We start from the raw sequence: 23,067 nt of genomic DNA, 5'->3' as shown, positions 1-23,067 counted from the left end.
TGACTTGGCTGTGATGGCTGGACAGGTGTGTTAGGAGTAGGTACAAGCCCTTCACAGGCTGAACACTCGGGTGGGTGCCTGCTTCTTGGTGGACTGAGGCTGCTGACAGTCAGTTACCCAGCTGAGCAAAGACACAGCTCAGAGTCAGCAGACCTGGGTTTCCATCCAAGTTTCTTACTAGCTATGTGATCTCAGGCAAATCATTGAATCTCTTGGAACCCCAGTTGTTGTTGTTTATGGGAAAGTGGGGGTGAAAACGTGCTCCATGGGTTGTTAAGGTCATTCAGTAAAAAGGAGATTGCAGAGCAACTAACAAGATGCCCTGGACACTTGGCATGCAATGAGTGCTCAATACCTGTTGGTTCCTCCCCTCTTGCCCACCCTTTTGAGGAGGTGAGCTCTTCATTTTTGAGAGTGCTGTGGCATAGGTCAGGGATGCAGGAGGAGTCTCTGCTGAGGTCGCTCAGTTGGGCCGGGTGAGCTCCAAGCTGCCTGCACTGTGGGAGTCCTGCCCAGCCTGGGTTCCCATGGGCTCTTGGTTTCTGTTTCTTCAATAGGTCTTTGATGCTTTCACCCCAAGGCTTCAGGATTCCAACAAGAAAGTGAACCAGTGGGCACTGGAGTCCCTCGCCGAGATGATCCCCCTCCTCAAAGAGAGCTTACACCCCATGCTGCTCTCCATCATCATCGCTGTTGCAGACAACCTCAACTCCAAGAACGCGGGGATTTACGCTGCTGCCGCGGCTGTGCTGGATGTGATGGTTGAGAGCCTGGGTGAGTGTCCCACCTGGGCCTGTGTGGCTCTGGTCACCATGTCCACCTTCCTGCTTGGAAATCTGCAAGGTGGATAAGGCCTTGGTTGGTTCCCAGGCCAGATGTTTCACCAGAGGCTATGTAGGGCAGAGGTGGAGCCCAGGGCCTCCAAGGCTCTTGGCCAGTGGGCTTTTCTACGTCACAGCCACCCACACCTCTGGATGGCTGGAAGTGGAGGTGATGTGGAGATGATCCAGTCCAGCCTCCTCATAGACACATGAGGGAAATGACCCCCCAGGGTCACAAGGCACCACAGTGGGTGAGTCAGGAGTGCTGGGAAAGCTTAAGCTGGGCTGGGGCTTGGGGGTGGGGTTTGTGGTGATAGGCAGGGAGGGAAAGTGGAGGGAGGGGAAAAAGGATAGAAGAAAAAAAGGTGGGAGCTATGGAAGGGACATCAGGAAGGGTGAGAGCTTCTTGGTATGACATCCTGATTCTAGAACGTTAGGGGAAATGTTGGTGCATCTGCTTGTGTTTTCTTATTCCTTTTATGGATGATAGAAGTTGATGTTTGGTGTACCCAGTACGTGGACCAAAGTGCAAATTCCAAACTTTGGGTGTGTGGAGAAAGTAGCACGTGAGTAGACTTATGGCCAGCCCAGTACAAGGACGAGCTTTCCCAAACAAGCCTTGCTTCAGTACAAGGAATCCATGGTCTGAAAACCGCCTCTGTTTGCCTTGTTGCTGTGTGTCCTGATGAGCATAGAGCAACGTCTTGCCTTTAGCATCCAAAGACCATCCTTTAGAGAGGCTGGACACACCTCCTGACACACTTGCTGTCCCCCTCCCCCCGACCTTACAGCACTTCCTGGCCTGAGCCCAGCTCCCTAGGGCTGGGACAGGCACCGTGTCCTTGGCTGGAGGCTCCAGGAAAAGTTTCAGTTACAAATCAAAGGCCTGGTCAGGTCCCTCTCTGCCTCTTGAGTTCATAAATATTGTCAATTTCCGCTCTTCATCTCAGAGGGAATTTATGATTTGCTGAGTTTGTTGCTGTAGAACAAACAATATAAATCCAGCTCTAAATTACGGCTTGTTCTCAGCGTTGCTCTGGGTAAGTGAGATTTCTCTTGCCAATAACCAAGGCTCTTGGTAAATCACCATGGGCCTTGGATTTATTGGGAAAACCTGTACCAAGCAAAATAGGCTTTAGCTATTTGAAGAGGATAAGCATCCTTGTCTAGGGAGAGGAATTTTTAACCCTTCCCCCTCCAGGTGTTTTAGTTTCCACTTTTTGCCATCAGGCCAGCCTCCTTGACCTCTGGAATTGTGGCACTTTGGGCAAAAAATCTAGTGTCTCATACTGTCACAAGATTCAGGTCCCTCTTATTTGGGGCCCTGTTGTACCCCTACTAGACTGGGCATCCTGGAAAGGAGAGACTGGGGGTGGCCTGCTTTTGTGATCTGAACTCACCTGGTAGCAGGATTGTAGCTACTAGGAAGATGCCTATGTTCTCCCTTCTGGGACAGGGCCTCCTTGGGTACGGCTGATGAGGTACCCTCTGGTTCATCATCCAGAGGCTTTGGTGTAATGGGAAGGGTTGGCTCTCTTCCTCTCTAATCCATAGGTCAGTGCTTAGGCTGGAATGGAATGGTGTGGCCCTCAAAGGGATGAATGGAGTCCAGTAGATCCCTGGCAAAAGGCTCTGGTGGAGCCCAAAGGGTAAAATATACTGTTTTTTTTGTTTTTGATTTTGAGATGGAATTTTTGCTGTTGTTACCCAGGCTGGAATGCAATGGCATGATCTCAGCTCACTGCAACCTCTGCCTCTTGAGTAGCTGGGATTACAGGTGTGTGCCACCACGTCTGGCTAATTTTTTGTATTTTTAGTAGAGATGGGGTTTCAGTATGTTGGCCAGGCTGGTCTCGAACTCCTGACCTCAGGCAATCCACCTGCCTCGGCCTCCCAAAGTGCTGGGATTACAGGTGTGAGCCACCGTGTCTGGCCAAATATGCTGTTTTGGATCCAGGTAATTTTTGAGCAGGTGAGGCATGGGCTACCTGAGCCTGATGACTTTGCTGTAAGCCACACCTTCTCAGCCCAGCCAGCAAAATGGGTTTTGAAAGTGTTCCTAACTTTGAAGTGACTAGCTGATTTCCACATCTGTGTAGGTCAGACTGGAGGGAGTAGGTTACCAACAAGGGGAAATCATTGCCAGGGAGTACCTAGGGTAGAACCTATCTCTGGGAATGGTTCTTATCTGCCTGTCATGGTCTGAGCCTGGCCTGCAGATGGAAGTAACTAAATTTCCTGCTGTCCTAGGGGATTGGGTGATAATGGCAGAGAGTGCATCAAATCGGACGGAAGAGAAGGGGTATGAAGTCCTCCCAAATCACCCAAGCTGAGCCTGGTGGTTCTAGTGGTTTCTTGGGGGGCCTTTAACACCTGAGGCCCCTCTTGGAAGTGGCTTGGATTGGACATGATCCAGTTTCTTTGATGGGAAGGAGCTTTTCCCCAAACCTTCCTCATGCTGCATAAGAGATTCTGGGCTCCAGGCTGGAGACGACTGTTGAATGCTGTGAAATATTTAAATGTGGAAAGTAACAAAGCAACAGCTCAGCAGGTTACTGTTTATTTCCTGCTAAACTGGAGGTCAAGGGGAACAAGAATAATGCCAAGCTAGGATGCCTTCTGGCATAAAGTCCAGATGGCACAGCCAAGCTGGGAGGACGGCCTTCTGGGGGGACCTTCTAGAACTCACTAATTCTAGAAGTCAGTGATAAAGAAGCCAACATCATCGCTTCTAATCCCTTGGTTTCCCCAGGCTGGGTGGGGTTGAATGGAGTATGGGGATCTTCTAGAACTCACTAATTCTAGAATTCAGTGATAAAGAAGCCAACATCATCTCTTCTAATCCCTTGGTTTCTCAGGCTGGCTGGGGTTGAATGGAGTATTGGTTGGCAGAGCAGGTGGGGATTTCTGCCCACGTCCTTTTCATAGGAGGTAGTAAGGAGTGAGACATGTTGGCAGCTTGCTCCCTGACCTCTGCCATCTTTCACTGCCAGCCTTGAGGCCTCTCTGGGTTCGGGGCTCAAGTGGCATTCTTCCTACTCAGCACAAAGACCTTCTGATTTCAGGGGAATTATTCTGGGATCAAGGAATTTCCTGAGGAGAACTGGTTGGCTCTGTCTTTGGGCTCTTACTGGGTTAGTTACAGAAGAAACTTCGCTAATGAAAACATCAGGCTGCTGACAGCTCATCCTCTCCCCATCAGACCTCAGCATTCAAGCTTCTCTGTGCCAAAAGGAACTTTCTTAATTTACTCCAGCCCCTGGTCAGTACTGGAGAGAGCAGATAAGCTTGGAATGTGGGTGGCTTCAGGTTTACTTTTGCTATTTTGCTCTCTGACTTTAAATTTATTACCTTATATAAATCATATGAACATTATAATGTTAATGGAATTTAAAAATGCATCCATGATGCTCCTCCAATATACCAACTGCTTAAAAATATCTCTTCCATTTTTGTCTGTCTATATACAAATTTCCCTTGTTAAAAATCATAATGTAAATATAGTTTTGATTTTGCTTCTTTCATTCAACACTACCCAGTTTCCCATGCTACTAGGCACTTTCTAGTTAATTAAAAAACCGAAAGTTCACTTCTACCACTGTAAAGAAGTCATACTTATTTTGAGAAAATGAAAATACAAAGCATTTGAAAGTGGAAAAAAATCCCTCACTCATAGTCCCAACTCTTAAGAGAAACCATTATTAACATTTGGCATTTTTTTGAGTTTTTTCCTATGCACATTTGTGTACATGATTGTTGTAGGGTAAATGCACCTGATAGCAATAACTTAAGCATCCCCTTAGAATGACCCTGAATGGCAGACACAATGAGTGTGTATTCTGAGCTAGGGAATCTGGGAGTGGCCAACTCGGAGATTCGTTCCTTATTTATGAGGCACATCTGAGCCCTCGACCTGTCCCTTGGAACATGAGCCATACAGGGGATTGAGGGCCTGAGTTCTGGGGGTAAATGAAGGTTGCCAGGTGGAGGGTGTTAAGTGAAAGTGCTATGTAAATTGCATGCTGTTTGCAAGCGGTTGCGATTTTCCTGCCCAGCCACTGGGCCATGAGGCTCTCCCATTCAGCCTGCCGCCACTAGACTCTCTCCCCTGTATGTAAGCCCCTAATAAAACCCCATGTCTTGTTTGTTGGCTCTGGGTCTCTTCTTTGGCCTCTTGAACTGGGTGCCCTTCCTATTAATAGGGGTTAATAGGGGTTCAGCACAGCAGTTGTGGTGTTATACATTTGGATTTGCATCCTGCTTTTAAAAAAATCAGAGCATAAGCATTTGCAGATGATTATACTCTCGAGTCCCTTTTTTTTTTTTTTTTTTTTTTTTTTGAGATGGAGTCTGGCTCTGTCACCTAGGCTGCAGTGCAGTGGCGCAATCTGGGCACACTGCAACTTCCGCCTCCTGGGCTCAAGCGATGCTTCTGCCTCAGCCTCCTGAGTAGCTGGGATTACAGATGCACGTCATCACGCCCGGCTAATTTTTCTTTTAGTAGAGATGGGGTTTCACCATGTTGGCCAGGCTAGTCTCGAACTCCTGACCTCAGGTGATCTGCCCACCTCGGCCTCCCAAAGTGCTGGGATTACAGGCGTGAGCCATTGCGCCCGGCCTTGAGTCACTTTTAACAGCTCCATCACGTGGCTGCACTATAACTTGCATGTTTCTGTGCAAGTGAATCAGTCCCGGTTTTTTCTTTAGATGAACATCCCTAGTGTTGGCAGCCATGGTGAATTTGGTAAAACCAGCACGTCGTAACTTACCAAGTCTTGTGCTTATTTAGGGGACTCCAGTCTGACTCCAGTTTCCTTGCTACCATGTTTTCTACACTTTCTTAAAAGCTCTTATCTGGCTTCCCAGTAGCTGGAGGATAATGTGGCCTGGTAGCCTCAGGGCTTGGCTGAATGGGACAGGTGTAAGGCCCCTTAGACCTCCACCCCATTGTAGAAAGGGGGGTCTGAGCCTAGGAAGGACAATCTCTGGGCTGCGGTTAGTGGCTGTTTTCTCTCCATTGCAAGGCCAGTCTTTGCTTCCTTGTGATGCAGAAAAGGAGCCTAGGAAAGCCCCAGGCTAGGCTAATGGAGTGTAGATTTTCAGCTTTTAAAAATTAGATTCTAGCCTCTTCACTGGTCTCTCTACCATGATGGTTGCTGGGCTCTCAGAGTTTTAAAGTAATAATAGTAACAATAATAGCTGATACTTGCATAGTAATTATATGCTCTAGGCACTATCCTAAGTACTGTTTGTTCATTGAACCCTTACAGCAACTTTATGAGAAAGCTATTAGTATCATCCCCATTTTATAGGTGGGTAAACTAAGTCATAGAGCAGATAAGTGGCTTGTCCAATGCTCCACAGTAAAATATGGAAGAACCAGGATTCAAACCCAGGCAATCTGTATTCAGAGCTCTTATAACTGCTATGCTTTAGTGTGTCTTATTGAACCTGGAGGTAACCTGAAAGGTGAGCCTTCACTCTAAAAGTGGCCAGTGGAAAGACAGGCCAATTGCCTGGGCATAGTGCTCTGGGGTTCATAAACCAGCCCAGGCACACTGTGTCCTGTTTTGACATTGCCCTGCATGCTGCAAACATTTATTCAGCACCTGCAGTGTGCCGGGCTCTGTGGGAGCATAGTCTGGCACAGGTCTCTGCTGGATATGCATTTTTAAGTGTTCCCCAAGTTCACTTCTTTCTGGCTCTGGGGAGAGGGGATGTTTGGGGCCAGAAGCGGGAGCCCCTGCTGTGTCTAGATGTCAGGTCTAGATGTGTCTAGGGTCAGGTTCCAGCTCATGCTGAGGTCTGAAGGGAGTGGGTGGATGAGCAGAAAGAACACTCGGGGCTACAGGCAGGTGAAAGATGATTTTATTCAGCAGCAGCTCTCAGCAGCAGCTTACTCTCACACCATCTGCTCTGTCTCAGCTGCTTAGTCTGTTGGCTCCCACACACAGCTGCCCCGGCTCTCCCTTGCCTTCAGGGTCAGCAGCTTAACTCTTTCCCTCTGGGCACAAGCCGTTTCCTGGCTCCATGTCCGTCTGCCAGACGGGCATTCTCTCTTACAGGGGGCAGTAGCTTCACTCTCTCTCTGGGCACACACAAGCCTGCACAGTGTCAGCAGGGCAATTATGCCTTTTAGAGACCACAGTGGCACAGGGCCAAGGCATGGCCTTCCCATGTTACGACTGTGATAACAAGCGGAGTTATACGTCTGTGCTCTAAACTTGCTGAGTCACTCTGGATGTTTACCTTGGCCTATCCTTGACCAAAGCACAGCCATGTTCCTTACATTAGAGAATGTTCTAGGCTGAGCATTGTGGGAGGTGACCACAGAGGAAGAAGTCCTTGTCTTCAAATCTGAGCCCAGGTAAATGACAGGGTGGGACAAATAGAAACACCTGGAAACAAACAGGTGCCATTCATATGAAAACCTATTCTTACACAGTTTACAGCTTTACCAATGCACCCCGAGACCTTATCTTGCTAATTACAATATTCTAGAAGCTGGCATCTAATTTATCTCCCAGAACAAATTATTTTAAAACCTCTTGATTTGTGGATGGAGCTTTTGCAAACAGCAGAGATGTACCTGGGTAGCTTTTCTCCTCTGTATTCCTCAGGAGGACAGCAAGGGAAGCAGGGATGAGCTCTTAGATAAACTTGTGCCTGATGAGAAAAACAAAGCATTGAGTGCCCCTCTCCAGGAATGCAGGGGCTCTGTGCTGAGGTATTGAAGGAACTTGGAAAAGGTGAGACTGGAAAGACTTCCTCGTGCAGAACTCTAAAAACTCAGTCCCCTGTAAAGAGAAGTCTGGCCTGGAGATGGTCAGCTCCTGGGTCCCAGGATACATGTGCTGGGGCTGCTGTGGTAACACCACATAGGTCACCTGCCCTCACCTGCCTGACAGGTGCAGGCAAGCCACAAAGCCACATCTCTGAAAAGTGCATTTTGTTACTTGCTCCACCTCCTACTGAATTAAGCTGTGACTAGTGTGGTTGCAAAATGCTGGGAGCTTGGCATGCTGGTTTCTCTGCAGTCCACAAGGAGAAGGTTTTGATGATGGTGTGTATTTCTCAGCTTAGCACACCTTTCTAGGACAGGCCCATTTTTCTCACGTTGTGTGTCTTTGTGAGAAATGCGGCTCTTCAAGTTTAATAGTTTGAGAAACCAGGAGGTGTCAGCTAGAATGGAGAGGAACAAGCAGCTTCTAAATTCGGTAGATACGGAGTCCTGCTGCAGTCGACTTCAGGAATATGAAGGCGCCAGAGAGCCTCTTTATTCTGGAAATGTCCCCACCCCATTTGCTTGTGTTTTCGCCATTAGTGGCTCACCTCTGTAATAAACACTCATACTATTTCAGTTCTTTCAGGATACAAATGTGGTGGTGCTCAGTCCCCAGAACTTTACCCATGGGCATGGCTGGGCAGCCAGGGAGCTGCGCCTCGCAGCTGGGTGTGGCTGGATGGTTGGTGGAGCTGGGATTGGGGACAGGGGCACTGGGACAATTTTTTAAAAAAGGTTTAAAATACCTCTTTTCCCAAACCTTCTGAAAGACATATAGATGATAAACTTAGCCATCTTTGCAAGTACATTCATGCTGGGTCTAGGACTCAGACCACCTGGAGTTTACAAGTAAGGAGAAAATCAGGCCCGGGCAGTGAGGTCATATATAAACCATTGATTATAATACGTGCTCCTCAACCCACAAACTCCCTCTTCTGATCCTGCCAGAGCCAGCCGGGTGCTTCTGCTCTGGATAGGATTCCAAGCATCCTGGGTTCCTGGGACTTGGGACTGACAGTGCTGAAATGGGGAGAGCCCGGGCCCACCAGAACCAGTCAGTCATCCTGGCTTCAGACCCACAGGCTCTTGGTTACAAGAGCACAGTGCTTCTCACCTGATGTCAGGGTTCATGTCTAAGTGTCTGTCTGCTGGTCAAGAGGATCCTCTTGAGGGGGATGGGAGTACTGGGTTTTACTTGGCTCCTAGCTCCATGCCTATTACATAGATGATATCAGTATGTGTTCAGTGTAGAAATAAACCACCACTGGCTGTGGGTACATCTTGGTGGTTAGAGTACAAATTCAGGCTTTGAGAAGAGCTATGCTTTCTGAATTCTAATCCTAAGCCTTTACTGACCTTTGTGTAATCATGGCTCAGAGATTTCGTTGCCCCTAAAACAATATCTGTATATCCGTCCATCCATCTCTATTATCTGTCTTCTATCTATCCATCCTCCAACATCTTCTCTCCATCATCCATCCGTCCATCCATTCATCTTCTATCATCTATCTACCTGCCTACCTACCTATCTATCTACTTTGTTTTGCCCCAAAACTCATGGCAATTTTGAAACGCACAGGCAATATGAACCAGATCTGTGGGAATAAATGAGGCCTGTTTGGGAGCCAGTTTAACTATTTCAGGCCACTGATTCTTTCCCAAACATGCTACATATGTTCACTTTAAGTGGCCCCTTTGTGACCTGGAAAAATTAATTCAGCTCCCCCAAAGGCCTCATCCCCATGCAGGCACTGTGCTGTCACTCAGTGCTGTCACTCAGCCCCCAGGAGTGTGGCCACTGATATCCCCCTTGTCTTTCAGACAACCTTTGCCTTCTACCAGCGTTTGCTGGGCGAGTGCGTTTCCTGAGTGGCCGTGCGGTGCTGGATGTCACGGATCGCCTGGCAGGTGAGGACCCCCAGCCCCACCCCACCCCGCCTCCTCCTGGTAGATTTCTGTTCTCTCCTGGCCTGTGGTTGAACCATTCACCCAGTTATCTTAGACCTGAAATAATCCCCCCCCATCATTTAAAATTTTGATAATCTGCTTTTTTTGTGTGTGACAATCTCCATATTGCCAGAAGACAATCTTTGTTTTTGATCAAAATGAAGTAGGTTTGTACAAAAGCAAAAGTGTTTTTTAAAAAACTGTTACAGGTTGAATCTCCCTAATCAGAAAATTAGAAATGCTCGAAAATCTGAAATTTTTTGAGCGCTGACATGACATTAAAAGAAAATGTACATTGGGGCATTTCCGATTTCAGATTTTTGGATTAGGGATGCAGAACCGGTAAGTATCACAAAAATATTCCAAAATCAGAAAAAAAGCTGAAATACTTCTGGTACCAAACATTTTAGATAAGGGCCACTCCACTCAACCTGTGTGTGTTTCTTCCTCCTTGCAAACAAGGCTGCTTCTAGCCTATAGAGTACCTTTGTGTGAGTCAGAAAAAGCCTCCCTTTTCAGACAGACACTGCCTAGTGGGTGCAGATGGCTTGGTCAGTTGACAGCACCATCAAAAGAATTAGAAAAAGTTGCCATGTACAACTTCAGCATGTGCAGCCTGGCAAGCAGGCACCGGCTGTGTTTCAACCCCTCAGGACTCCTTGGCCGGTGCTGGGACTGTATTATGTGGAGACAGGGCCTTGGCCTGAATCTACTCAGCCTTGCTCAAGCTTCAGCTGGCGAAGGGTTGCTCCAATCCTGTTTCTGCTTTGAGTCTGCAGGAGAAGTCCAAGTGACTTCATTCCAGGGCTGAAATCTGTTCTTGTGGTCCTTGAGGTGGCAACACAGAAAGGACACAGGCTTTGGTGTCCACACACCCATCTGCCACCACCAGCCCTGACCTTGGGCAGGTTACTTATCTTGGTTTCATGATCGTTTTTCCTTGCACAAAGCCTCCTCCCTTGCCTTGGGAAGGTCTCATCTAGGGAGGGGGGCAGAGGGACTCTTCCCTAGACTCCCGATGGTCCCCCTGAAATGCAGACAGATCATGCACCAGCCCTGCTTTAATCTTTGTGAGACTCCTGAGCTGTCTTCGGGATAGTGTCCAGGCCCCCTGGAGTGGCCCACAGCTGTCACTGCTGCTCTAGGATGTGCCCCCTTCCTCGCACTCCGGCTCTATGCTCATCAAATCCTCATGACCACCCCACAGGAGGATGTAGATTCCACTTGGTGGAGAAAAGGAGAATGGAGCTCAGAAAAGTGAAATGCACAAGGTCCCTTGGTGAGGAACCCAGGATGTGTCCTGGGAGCCTGGCTGAAGAGCCAAGCCCCCAACCCTATGCTGTGCTGCTTCCCCCTGGCACTCTGCCTCCTGGGTGCCTGCATGCACCCTCCACGCAGTGGCTGGTCTCTCAACCTCTTGCTCTGCCCACTTGTGGCTGCCCTGCCCGGAAAGCCTTCTCCATTCTTCTTCCTCTACCTGGGGGATGCCTGCTTGGCTCTGGCATTACCTTCTTCCTGTGTACTTCTCAAGACTGCATCCCACATAGTATCACTGGTCTGTCTACTGCCCTCCCCTCCTAGCCCAGCTGTGAGCATTCAGAGAGGGGGGCGGGCACATGCTGCATGGCTGAGGACCTCGACACCAGCTGCCCTTTCAGCTTCCCCCCTGCCCCATCTCTTGCTCCCGGCCTTGCTTCTGTACAGGTTCTGTCCTTCCAGCATGCCTGGAGTGGCCTCTAACCTTACGGGAAGGCAGGTGCGAGTGGGGCAGGGCTGGCTGCAGGTGAGCTAGGGGAGAACAGGGTATGTAAGTAAGATGGTCCTAGACACCAGACAAGGAACCGTTTGTCATTGCTCAAAATCAGCATTTTCTGCATGAAAGGTTTACCTGTCCTTGTCTGGGTAATTTATGGGGCCCAGAGGTGGGCAAGTATCTTCACCTTATCCACTTACTGTAATTTTTTTTGTCTGTTTCCAAGAGACCTCAAAAGCAAGAGCTTCTCCGTAGGTCTTCTGTTAACTCTGTGTCCACCAGGAACAGAGAAGAAAATTTTTATTGACACAGACGAGGACTAATAATAGCACAGCTTAATAGGAGTAAATCTGCTAATTACTTCAGCTGCTTCTAAGCTTGAGTTTAATGGGGTTTGCTCCCGCATGCTGGCCCCCAGAAGGGCCTCACCATCTTTGCCAGCTTAAGAGTCAACACCTGCCAGCCAGGTGACTGCCACATCCTTGCACCTGGGGAATGTGGCTCTGAAGTAGCCTGAGTTCTATTAGCCAAGACGTGAGCGGAGAGGGTGGCGTGGGCTGTGGAACTGAGTTTGGGTGGGGACTGCTACTCTTCCTGTGGAGCGAGCTTCCTGGGGGCTGAAGTGTAAACATGCTTCACTCTGTGGAAGAGAATTCAAGGAGCAAGAGTGGATAAAATGTAGCAGGATGGGGAAGGAGGCTCTGTTGGGGGCAGGTAGAACCCCCCAGCCTTTGGTGGGGGTGGGGGTGGAAGGTGCGTGCCTGGGTTTGGTTCTTGAGATAGTTCTCACTTTTCCCTGCTGTATTAGCCTGTTCTCATGCTGTTGATAAAGACATACCCGAGACTGGGTAATTTATAAAGAAAAAGAGGTTTAATGGACGAACAGTTCCATGTTGCTGGGGAGGCCTCACAATCATGCCACTCATCTTACACGGTGGCAAGGAAGACAGGATTTGTGCAGGAACATTCCCCCTTATAACCTTATGAAACCATCAGATCTCATGAGACTTACTATCACGAGAACTGCACTGGAAAGACCTGCCCCCACGATTCAATTACTTCCTACCGGCTCCCTCCCATGACACGTAGGAATTGTGGGAGCTACAATTCAAGATGAGATTTGGGTGGGGACACAGCCAAACTACATCACCCCCCATTAAAAGAATTGTGTTAAAATACACAACATAAAATGTACCACCTTAACCATTTTTAGATGTACAGTTCAGCGGTAGTGTCCATGATTTTTGCAGTCATCTTCAGAACTCTCACCTTGCAAAACAGAAACTATGTCTCCATTAGGCACTAGCTCCCCATTCCTCCCTTCCCCAGTCCCTGGCAACCACTATCTACTTTCTGTCTCTAGGATTTTGGCTATTCTAGGTATGTCATATAAATGGAATTGTACAGTTTGTCTTTTTGTGTCTGGCTTAATTCACACAGCAGAATGTCCTCAAGATTTATCCATGTTGTAGCGGGTGTCAGAATTTCCTTCCTTTTCTTTCTTTCTTTTTTTTTTTTTAGAGAGATTCTCGTTCTGTCACCCAGGCTGGAGTGCAGTGACAAGATCTCAGCTCACTGCAACCTCTGTCTCCTAGGTTGAAGCCATTCTCATGCTTCAGGCTCCCAAGTAGCTGGGATTACAGGCGCCCACCACAACACCCAGCTAATTTTTTTTTTTTTTTTTTTTTTTTTTTTAGACAGAGTCTTGCTTTGTTGCCCAGGCTGGAGTGCAGTGGCACGATCTCAGCTCACTGCTACCCCTGCCTCCCAGGTCCCGGTTCAAGCAATTCTCCTTCCTCAGCCTCCCAAGTAGCTGGGATTACAGGCACGCACCACCATGCCCAGCTAATTTTTGTATTTTTTTTTTTTAGTAGAGACGGGGTTTCTCCATGTTGGCCAGGCTGGTCTTGAACTCCTGACCTCATGATCCACCTGCCTTGGCCTCCCAAAGTGCTGGGATTACAGGTGTGAGCCACTGCGCCTGGCCCAATTTTTATATTTTTAGTAGAGACAGGGTTTTGCCATGTTGGCCAGGCTGGTCTTGAACTCTTGAACTCAAGTGATCCACCCACCTAGGCCCCCCAAAGTGCTGGGATTATAGTCATGAGCCACAGCACCTGGCCAGAATTCCCTTCCTTTTGAAGGCTGAATAACATTCCATTTAATGTACATACCACATTTTGTTTATCCATTCCTCAATGGACACTGGGCTGCTTCTGCCTTTTGGCGATTGTGAAAAAAGTTGGTATAAACACGGGCATAGAAATCTCTGTGTTCTCACCTATTTTTGCATTCCACAGGGATTCAGGACACTTTTGAGTTATCGTTATTCAGTGTAGGTGGCTACTCAGGGTCATTCGTTTTCTTTTGGTTCCCTCTCACTGTCCCCCTTCTAGTTTCCCCTCATCTCCCACCCTGGGGCTGACAGGGACTGCTTTCCTGTCACCTGTTCTCTTCCTACTCAGCCTGTTTCAAGCACAGGGAATAGAACTCTCAACTCTTTCCAACCAGTGTACCTCTTTGCTCCACTTTATAAAGCTCCTCCAAGCCCTTTCCTCCAGGATCCTTTCCTGGGGAATGCTGGGGTGACCCAAAGGGTGCAGTCCTGCCCTTCCAGTTATCAGGACCACCTTCACCTCTGAGGGTCCTGTGACCCTCGGAGGTTCCCTGCAAGAGCCCTGAGGGTGCAGCCTCAAAGCCAACATTCCTTGAGAAATGTCACCAAGAGAGTGTCAGGCTGACCAGAGGGTGGCCCAGGGCATCTTCCCTGGTTCCTCCTTATTCCAGGCTGGCTTTGAAATCAGAGGGACCCATGGGGCTCTAAGGGGAAGATATCCTAGGGGATTAGATGATGTGGTCCTGATGAGGGAAGGACAAATTGCAGTTTCATGAAAAATAAAACATGGTGGCTCACCTATAATCCCAGCACTTTGGGAGGTCAAGATGGGCAGACTGCTTGAGACCAGGAGTTCAAGACCAGCCTGGGTAACATAATGAGACCCCATCTCTACAAAAAAAATTTTTTAAAAAATAACTGAGCGTGGAGGTGCATGCCTCTGGTCCCAGCTACTGGGGAGGCTGAGGCAGGAGAATCACTTGAGCCCAGGAGGTTGAGGCTGCAGCGAACCGTGATCATGCCACTCTACTCCAGCCTGGGTGACAGAGCAAGACACTGTCTCAATAAATAAATAAAACAAAAAATAAAGCTCCAGATCAGCCTCTGAAATATGGAATCCCTAGAAATTTGGGGACAGCATGCAGTAGAAAGAGTGTGGACTTTGGAGTCCAGGCAGATTAGGCCTCTGTCCTCTGCTTTGCCCTTTGCCTTGATTTGAGTCTTGCTTTCCTCCTCTGGAAAACGGACAAGCATTCTGCCTCTCGGGGGTGCTGTGAGCATGAAATGGAGCTGTGATGTGAAGCTCTGAGCAGTTTCCAGGATATGGAAACTGTTTTCCACAGAATTCCCGCCCACAGAATCAATAAAGCACTGCTGTTAGTGTTGTTTGCCTGCCCCGGCACTTATCCTTCGGCAGGATGACAGGCAGAGCATGTGAATCGCAAAGCCAGCTTCGTTAGTGCTAATGCGCTTAGGATAATGCGGCCACAGCTGAAGGCCTGAGCAGCCCCTCTGGGGACCCAGGAGAGCCCTTGATGTGGTTTTGATGTGGCCACAGCCCTGGCATTTACTCAGGTGATGAAGAGCTGTTTGGCAGATTCAGCTGGCTTCTGGGTTTTCCGGGGTTTAGAGAGGGTTGGGGGCCTTGGGAAACCAGATTTGGGGGCTCATCACTGGAATGGTCTGTGCAGAGCTTGCTGGTTCACAAGCACGTTCATGTCTCTGCTGCTGGTCTCGTCCTGAGGTTTGGTATCCGGGCACCGGGGAGGCTGTGCTAGGCTTCTCCCCTGCCAGCTGTCTTGTCTGCCAGCATGCTTCATGTGAGAGGGTCTTGATTTCCCTCCCCAGTAATTTTTCTCTGTATTTGTGTGGACTTCCATAGGTGGTGATGTGGATAAATGCAGTATTACTATAGTTACTATTTGTCACCTGCCTGCCTACAGGTAGGCACTTTATGTATATTTATTATCGAATTTCTAACAATCTGGAGAGGTTGGTTCAGCATTTTTATCCTTACTTTATGGGTTTGGAAAAGGCTCAGAAAGGTCGGGTGGCTTCCTCAGGCTGACACAGTTGATGGGGGCAGGATTGTAACCAGGTGTGCCTGCCTCTTTCCTGTTCCCTGGGCTGGAGGAACCATTATGATTGTCAGAGATTCTGCATATTTCTGCCTTTGTGTGCCCCTTTCTCCATAAAAAAAATTTAAAAATTATAGTTTCTGACTGGTTGGTATAAGCACAGGTATAAACCAGGTTGGATATATTCATATGTTTTCTACTAATGTTAAAAGAAGCTAACACATTTTCGTAGGCTCCTAAATGTGTCATGATCCTTAGGTACTGCACCTGCTGGGCTGCCAGCCCTTTGGGGGACAAAGTTGGTGTCCCAAGAGAGGGAATTGGGAAGAGGGAGAGAGTGCCTGGCTCAAGTGACTCTCCTTTTCTGCCTGACAGTGCTGGTGGCCTCAGTTTACCCCCGGAAGCCTCAAGCTGTAGAGCGGCATGTCCTTCCCATCCTCTGGCACTTCCTGAACACCACCACCAGGAATGGCACGCTGCCTGGACCCAGCGGGAACATCCGCGGGGTGGTGTGCCGGCTGTCCAGGAGCCTCCAGGAGCACATGGGCTCCCGCCTGCTGGAATTTGCCGCCAGCCAGCCAAAGCACGTCCTCAAGACACTCCAGGAACTTTTAGACTCAGAGTCCTTGGGAGGCAGCCGCAAGGCCACTGACACAGGGGTGGCCCCTGACAGAAAGACAACTGGCAGCTCATACCCTTTTCAGCTGGATTAAAGATGGATCTGAAATGGGCAATTATTATTTATCTTATTTTTATGATGGAATATTCTCCTGGTTACTTTCCCCCTTAGAGTTCCAGATGTACATGGTATATTTTGAAGTAGAAATAAAGGAATTACTTATTTTTCTAAGGTTTTATTATCTTGTACTTTTTTAATCACAGAGAATTTTCCAGTAACTAGGTTGGTGATGAACGAAATGAAATGTGACAGCAGCAAAACCAGTTGCAGACAATGTTGAGACAAAGAGGAAGAAAAAGGGTAGCACAGCCCTGCAAGCTGCAGCCCGCTCGAGACGATAGTCGCCCATCTGTGAGCTGCTGGGCAAGCTCTCCCGAAACCCGCAGCCTGAGTTGGTCATCGAATCCAGTCCATTTGTTATGGGCCTGATTGGAGGTGAGTGTAACAAACGTGTTCAGGGACATCATGCTTCTGCCCTGCAAAAGCTGCAGCTCGTGTCTGTTCGTCCTGTGGGAACCTTCTGATGGGATCTGCCCAGCTTATCAAAAGACGAGGGGAATTTGAGATTTGCATCACTAAAAGCCTTCTCTAGAAGTTGGAGTTCTGGCTAGTTCTGAAGAGGACTAGACAATGCTTTGCCATTGAAACACCCTAAATGGAGATGCATGCGGAGCGTAAAGTGCTACCAGTGTGCAGATGCTGCCGAGTCTCTAAAACTGCACAGGCTGCGATTGTGGGCCACATCACAAGGCTGGAAGGGCGTGTGGGCACAGCACGGGCCAGGACTTGTGGAAGCAGGGAAGGTGTTGGCCCCTGGGGGAGCAGCCAGTGAAATGAGGTCCCGGCAGTGGAGAGGGAAGTCTGGGGCTCAGGCTCTGGACACTTTAGGTAGGAGTGGCTCTGCCTTGGTTGGGGCCAGTGGCAGGTTAACAACTGTGTGACCAGAAAGAGTTAGAGCTAAGGCCATGACCTCAAATGCACAGGCAAGGCAGGCCTGGTAAGGCAAAGGCTGAAGGGGCAGCATCCCAGCTCTCTCAGGGGAGCCCAGCCTGCAGCCACGTGCTGGGGCAGATCCAGACCACCGAGGCCCTGAGGGCCCAGCCTCATGCCAGCAAGTTTTCTGGCAGACACCTCCCTCCCCTGCCCTTCCCCAGTGGAACCTCTTTCCACTGTCATCTGCCCCCCAGGCCTAACATCCATTCCACATCCCTGTTCTGAGCCTCTCCTGGGGAGTCTGGCTCTGGAAAGCCCTGAATCTACTCACTTATGTATTTCCAGACCCTGCCAGGCTGAGGAAGCCACTTTCCCATCTTGCCTGTGTGGGAGGTGTAGTTAGGCTGGCCCCTCCTTATGCCCTGGGGTGAGGTTGGGCCTGCAAGTCATCCCGGGCCTTGGGCTTGTCATAGGCGGCCTAAGAGTGACTTTGGGTAATTCTAGCTCAGTGAGCTGCTTCTCACCTGATTGTGACCCCAGCAGGGGCTTCCCTGCGACCATTTAGCTCTTGGTTGATTCTGATTGAACCAGGTTAAAGGCCTGCTAGACAGGCAGCCATCCAAAAATGCCCAAGAGGCTGACAGTAAATGTTTTAAGTGTTGAACAATTTAATGAATTGCATTTGCCTGTCATCTGAGCAAATGTTTTTGGTTTGGTGAGGAGACTTGCATTTTCTGCTTTTATCCTAGAATGTATCAGAACATTTCAGGGTTTTTTAGATCCTTAGGAGGCCAGGGATGTAGAGTCTGGCAAGGATTTTGACGGCAGAAATGAAGCTCAGCAGCACTGTCCTGTCTTCCTGCCTTCCATGTGTGTTCTCACACAGGAAGCTTCCCATCCCATGGGCCTCCACCCACTCTCAGGGGTGGAGGCGTTGAAAACAGCTGAAAACAGTGGAAAAGTGCAGAATACATCTTTGCACTGTTCTCTTTTCCCTCATTATTTCAGGTTTTGTTAACCACACCTGTGGCGTGACACTGCTGGGAGGCACTGGGTGGCTCTGGTGTACCTTGAGAAATTTCCGTCTCCAAAGATTTCCTTACCTCATTACTTTTAAAATGAAGGGAGGACAGCATGTTGGTAACCTGGCCCTGGGCCTGTTGGGAATACCTGTGGGAATCTAATGGGATGGCCTGTCATGGGAAATGAAGATTGTCCTAAGAGCTGGGGCTGCAGCTGAGCCCACACATCCTTTGCTTGGCTCTCTGTGTGTGGCCAGGAACTCCACTTACATGAGATGCTCTTGGGGGTGGGAATATAGCCTCTAATGATGGAAGATTCTCTCTCTCTCAATCTCTCTCTCTCCATGTAACAAAAATGCAGGTGCAGTCACTCACTCCTTGCAGACTCCAGTGAACAAAAGGGACGCCTGGTATAAAGAAATTGACTTTTTTTTCCAAAGCTAGTTTAGGGGAAGAAGCTGCCTTGAAGGGTACTGCATTGTTTTTGGAGCAGAAAGCGGGCACTTTTAAAGGGGCGGGGGGGTGGTGCTGGCACGAATGGCATGCAGGAGAGGAGTGGGCAGCTGGGGGAGTCCACATACTTGCTTTGATGACTTATGTAATGGGTGGTCAAGTTGGCATCTTTGTGGGCAGAACTAGGTTGTAAAGTGGCTGAAGCTCTCTGGGTGGGAGGGAGTTTCATAGTGGGCATATTTTGGGTTATTAATCGACTGTTGTGTCTCCAGGCAGTTTCCTGGTGGGTACAAATTCTGCTCTGGAGCTTCTAAGCACACAGTTAGATGAGCTTGCCCTGTAGGGAGTGTCTGGTGAAGGGGAGGTAAAAGGTTATAGTTGCATTTCTTTTATATATATATATATATATATATATATTTATTATACTTTAAGTTCTAGAGTACATGTGCACAACGTGCGGGTTTGTTATATATGTATACATGTGCCATGTTGGTGTGCTTCACCCATTAACTCGTCATTTACATTAGGTATATCTCCTAATGCTATCCCTCCCCCCTCCCCCCACCCCATAACAGGCCCCGGTGTGTGATGTTCCCCTTCCTGTGTCCATGTGTTCTCATTGTTCAATTCCCACCTGAGTGAGAACATGCGGTGTTTGGTTTTTTTGTCCTTGCAATAATTTGCTGAGAATGATGGTTTCCAGTTTCATCCATGTCCCTACAAAGGACATGAACTCATCATTTTTTATGGCTGCATAGTATTCCATGGTGTATATGTGCCACATTTTCTTAATCCAGTCTATCATTGTTGGACATTCGGGTTGGTTCCAAGTCTTTGCTATTGTGAGTAGTGCCGTATAGTTGCATTTCTAAAGAGCTAAGTAGGAAGTGGGGAACAAGGGGAAATGGAGAAATAATTTTAAAAACTCGTTTTCTTAGAAAAATGGGTGTACTCGGTTCAGAGTGAGACTCATAGACAGAAGACTTGTCTGAGAGCTGTAACTGCCAGGACTCCCTTTTACATCAAGGAGAATTTTTTGAGATTTTAGGAAACTTTTCCTATAGGTCCCATTGTGGCAGGCCAGGTATCACTAATGCAGGCATCTGTAACAACTGTTTCAATACTGACTGAGTGGTTAAGTTAAACATTAAAAGCTGAGAGAGCTGGTGGCCTTATACAAAGGCTGGAATGTAACAAAAGCCCACCAAGAGTTTGCCTAGGCCTTTCCTGGGCCTTGAAGCATGAGGAGATAATGAAGGAATTCTTAGTGGGACCTGTTTAGGATTAAACAAGCTTTACTGGGTGTCTGAAGAAACTCCCCAGGCCTCCACAAACAAGTTTATTGGGGGTCTGAAGGAACTCCCCAGACCTTCAGGATTTAGCAGGAGACAAGATAAGGGTAATCACCCCAGCACCTGGACCCATTTAGATTAAGTAAATCTATTGAGGCTCCAGAGGAAGGTCTTCAGGACTTAGATGTTAGCTACAGATTAAAAGAAATTAATCACCTATGTCTTTAGATGAATGCACACTTACACATAGACATGTAGCTTAGAAGGTATGTAAGCTCTGGAAAACTTTGTAATTTGAGTTGGTCTGGCTATATTTTCCAGGCCTTCTCCCTGTAACTGGTTATGGAAATAAAAAACTCTCTTCCTCCCCAGTTCATCTGCATCTTGTTATTGGGCCACGAGAAATAGCAGCCCAACCCTCAGTTTGGTCCAGGAACAAAATCTCTCATCTTGTTTTCTCCTCCCTTGATTATCTCCTACCTTCTGAGATAATAAATGTTTGTACCCTCTCACTGTGCTTCAGAATCATCTGGCAAGACTTAAAAAATACTGAGGTGTACCCCCGTTCCACAGGGATTTTGATTCACTTGGTCTGAGGTGAAGCCTAGGCAGCTGTATTTTTTTCTTCTTTTAACTCCAGGTGATTCTAATGGCTGGGTGAATTCAAAAACCACAATAAAAAATCTGATAAAAAAGGAAACTGGCCATGGCTTAGGCCCTGTGGGCTCCTGGCCTGCCAGCTCCCATTACCTCACAGCCCTAGAGTATTCAGGGGTTGACGGTAGAAACTGAGCCCAGGCCCTGGAGTCAGGCCTGTGGCCTGCTGGCGTGTGGCTTGGGACCCATCTGTCAACCTCTCTGATCTTTCCATATCAATCTAATGTGTGGATGACATCAATGCCCACCTACACCTGGCTGTGGTGAAGATGACTGAGAACATTCTCATAAAGTACTTAGCATAAGGCCACGAAAACAGGAAGCTGTTCTCCGTTTGGGGCCTGCTATTTCTCCAGCTGTCTTACCCTTTCTCCAGACGCCCTCACAATCATCCTTCCCCCAAGAGAAGAAAACCCAGAAGCTCTTCTCTCCTTGTGGCTATTCCCTCTTCTCCACTCTTCTGACCCTTGAGACTGGAGAGGGGATGATTTGCAGGGGAGCAGAGCACTTTCTTGCTTAAAGCATTTTCCTTTTATTATAACTTAGTTCTGCCATTAGGAAAAGAAAGGGGGAAATGACCATAAGTCTTCTGTTCTCCTTGTGATGGAGGGAGGAAGATGGGGGCCCAGAAAGGGAAGCCAAGAGGAAGAGCCAACCTCCTCATTAAATTCTGCAGTGTTCCAGGTCTGCCATTCTTCTTGACATCTTATAAGGAAGATATTATTTCTTCCATTTCCTGATGAGGAAACTGGGCCTCAGCGATGCTTAATGAATAACCTCAGCCAGTGCACAGGAATCACCTGAGAATCTTGGTAAAGTTCGGATTCTGCTTCAGCAGGTCTGGGTGGGGCCTGAGAGTCTGTATTGTTCAATTCCCAGGTGATGTCAATCCTGTGAGTCTGGCAGGGACCACACTTTGCGGCATCAGGCCCTAAGACACCAAGAAAGTGGCTGAAACTTGGGTATGTGTCCAGGCCTGTTTGACTCCAAAGCCCCTGACTTTCTGTTCCAGGATGTTTTATGGCTCTAAGACATTTACCTCCCCTTGGGTCAGTTTGAGCCCTTTGAAATAAGCCACTGAAACCCTATGGATTTCTGGAGTTAGTCCGGTCCCAGAGTTTTGCTCCCAAAAGCTTCAGGGCAGAGAGGGTCTGCTTGGTCAGTTCTGATCATTAGGAGATGCTGTGAACACTTGGCCTCTGGTGGGGGATAGGATTTGTGGACAGAAATGAAGGCTACGTGAGAAAAGTGTAGCCTGTTCAGAGCTTGCTATAGCAAGGGAGTCTGCCATGACGACCTGAGTTTTGGCAGAGACTCATATGCAAGCACAGGTAATGCTGCAGCTTCATAGTGGAAAAAGGGGAGACTTCAGGTATGCCCTGATTGGAAACTGTTGGCCTGGGGACACTGTAGGCACCAAGTGTGGACTGTGGCTTGCTTGTTACAGTATCGCCCACAGTGCTTGTTAAAGTACAGATCCCTGGGTTGTACTCCAGACCTACTGAATCAGAGCCTTGATCACTCACTCTCAAGGTTGAGAACCTCTGTCACAATCTCAAAGCTTTCAGTGGTTATTAGGTGCTCAGGCTAGCCCACACCTGGGAGTCAGCATCCCTAAATCAGTCTTTACCAAATGTGGTTGATGAAAAGAATTGCTTGGGGGAGGAGAACCAGGAGAGAGAGATAGGAACAAGTGCTTTTTAAAAACTCAGACTCTTAGTCTCAGCTGTAGATCTGTTACTGGGGGGAAGGCCTGGGAATCTGCAAATTATCAAGCAGCTGATTCTGAGGATCAGGCAGCCTGGGAAGCAGCATCCTAACTGCCTGCTCCCAGCCGGGTTTCAGACAGCATGGCAGCATCACTGTGTGCACGGGTGCTCCCTGGTGGGTGTTTCTGAGTCAGGGACCTCTTGGGGGCTCAGGTTTGGTCCTTATCATTACTGGGGTTTATTCAGGGGGTGTGCTGGTTTCGCCATATCCCGTCTCCTGTTGTTTCAGTGAAGCTGGCTGTAACAGTTGAAGGCTTTGCTTTATTTTAATCACATCTTTATAATTACCTCTCTGTGGGTTGACAGCTGTTATTAGCATCACCTTGGGTTCTCCTTGAGAATTTTTACATCCTTAAAGTGATCTGGCACTTCTGCAGCTGATGTCAGAAGCCGTTAACTAAATAATCACTTTAAAATGTCACCAGGTTTTGTAAACATAGCCAATCCTGTCCCCTTCCAAAGGAGGAAAAAAATAGCTAGATAAATATTTTTCATGAAGGCAATTTGTTTCCCAGGGTCTATATTCTTTTCTGTCTCATCCACTGGTTTTTGCCACTGTGGGGCACTGGCAATAAAGAGCTGTCTCCAGAAGGAGGCCACATCTGCTCCTGCCAATTTTCATCTGGAAGCCCACTTCAGGGTTCATGGTGATGAGAAGCAAAGATTTTTGGAAAAGACTTTTCTTTTTTTCTTAATGCTAGCAGCAGTTGTGTGTGTGTGTGTGTGTGTGTGTGGGTGGGTGGAAAATGATGCGAGTAGTTGA

At 48.1% G+C, this 23,067-nt stretch overlaps 1 protein-coding gene across 1 annotated transcript in view; it reads left to right on the top strand.

The window, feature by feature from the left end:
• The window catches only part of TOGARAM2 (TOG array regulator of axonemal microtubules 2), a 93,357-nt gene extending 77,008 nt beyond the window's left edge, over positions 1 to 16,349 (top strand). The window contains exons 18-20 of the mRNA XM_054547684.1: positions 558 to 774; positions 9,427 to 9,513; positions 15,875 to 16,349. Of these exons, the coding sequence (XP_054403659.1) occupies positions 558 to 774; positions 9,427 to 9,513; positions 15,875 to 16,212 (642 nt within the window). The 3' untranslated portion in view covers positions 16,213 to 16,349. The remainder of the gene's footprint in view (positions 1 to 557; positions 775 to 9,426; positions 9,514 to 15,874) is intronic.
• Positions 16,350 to 23,067: the final 6,718 nt, after the last annotated feature.

This window comes from Pongo abelii, chromosome 12, assembly GCF_028885655.2.
Source record: "Pongo abelii isolate AG06213 chromosome 12, NHGRI_mPonAbe1-v2.0_pri, whole genome shotgun sequence".
Taxonomy (NCBI): Eukaryota; Metazoa; Chordata; class Mammalia; order Primates; family Hominidae; genus Pongo; species Pongo abelii.
This window is presented reverse-complemented; position numbering and strand designations above follow the sequence as displayed.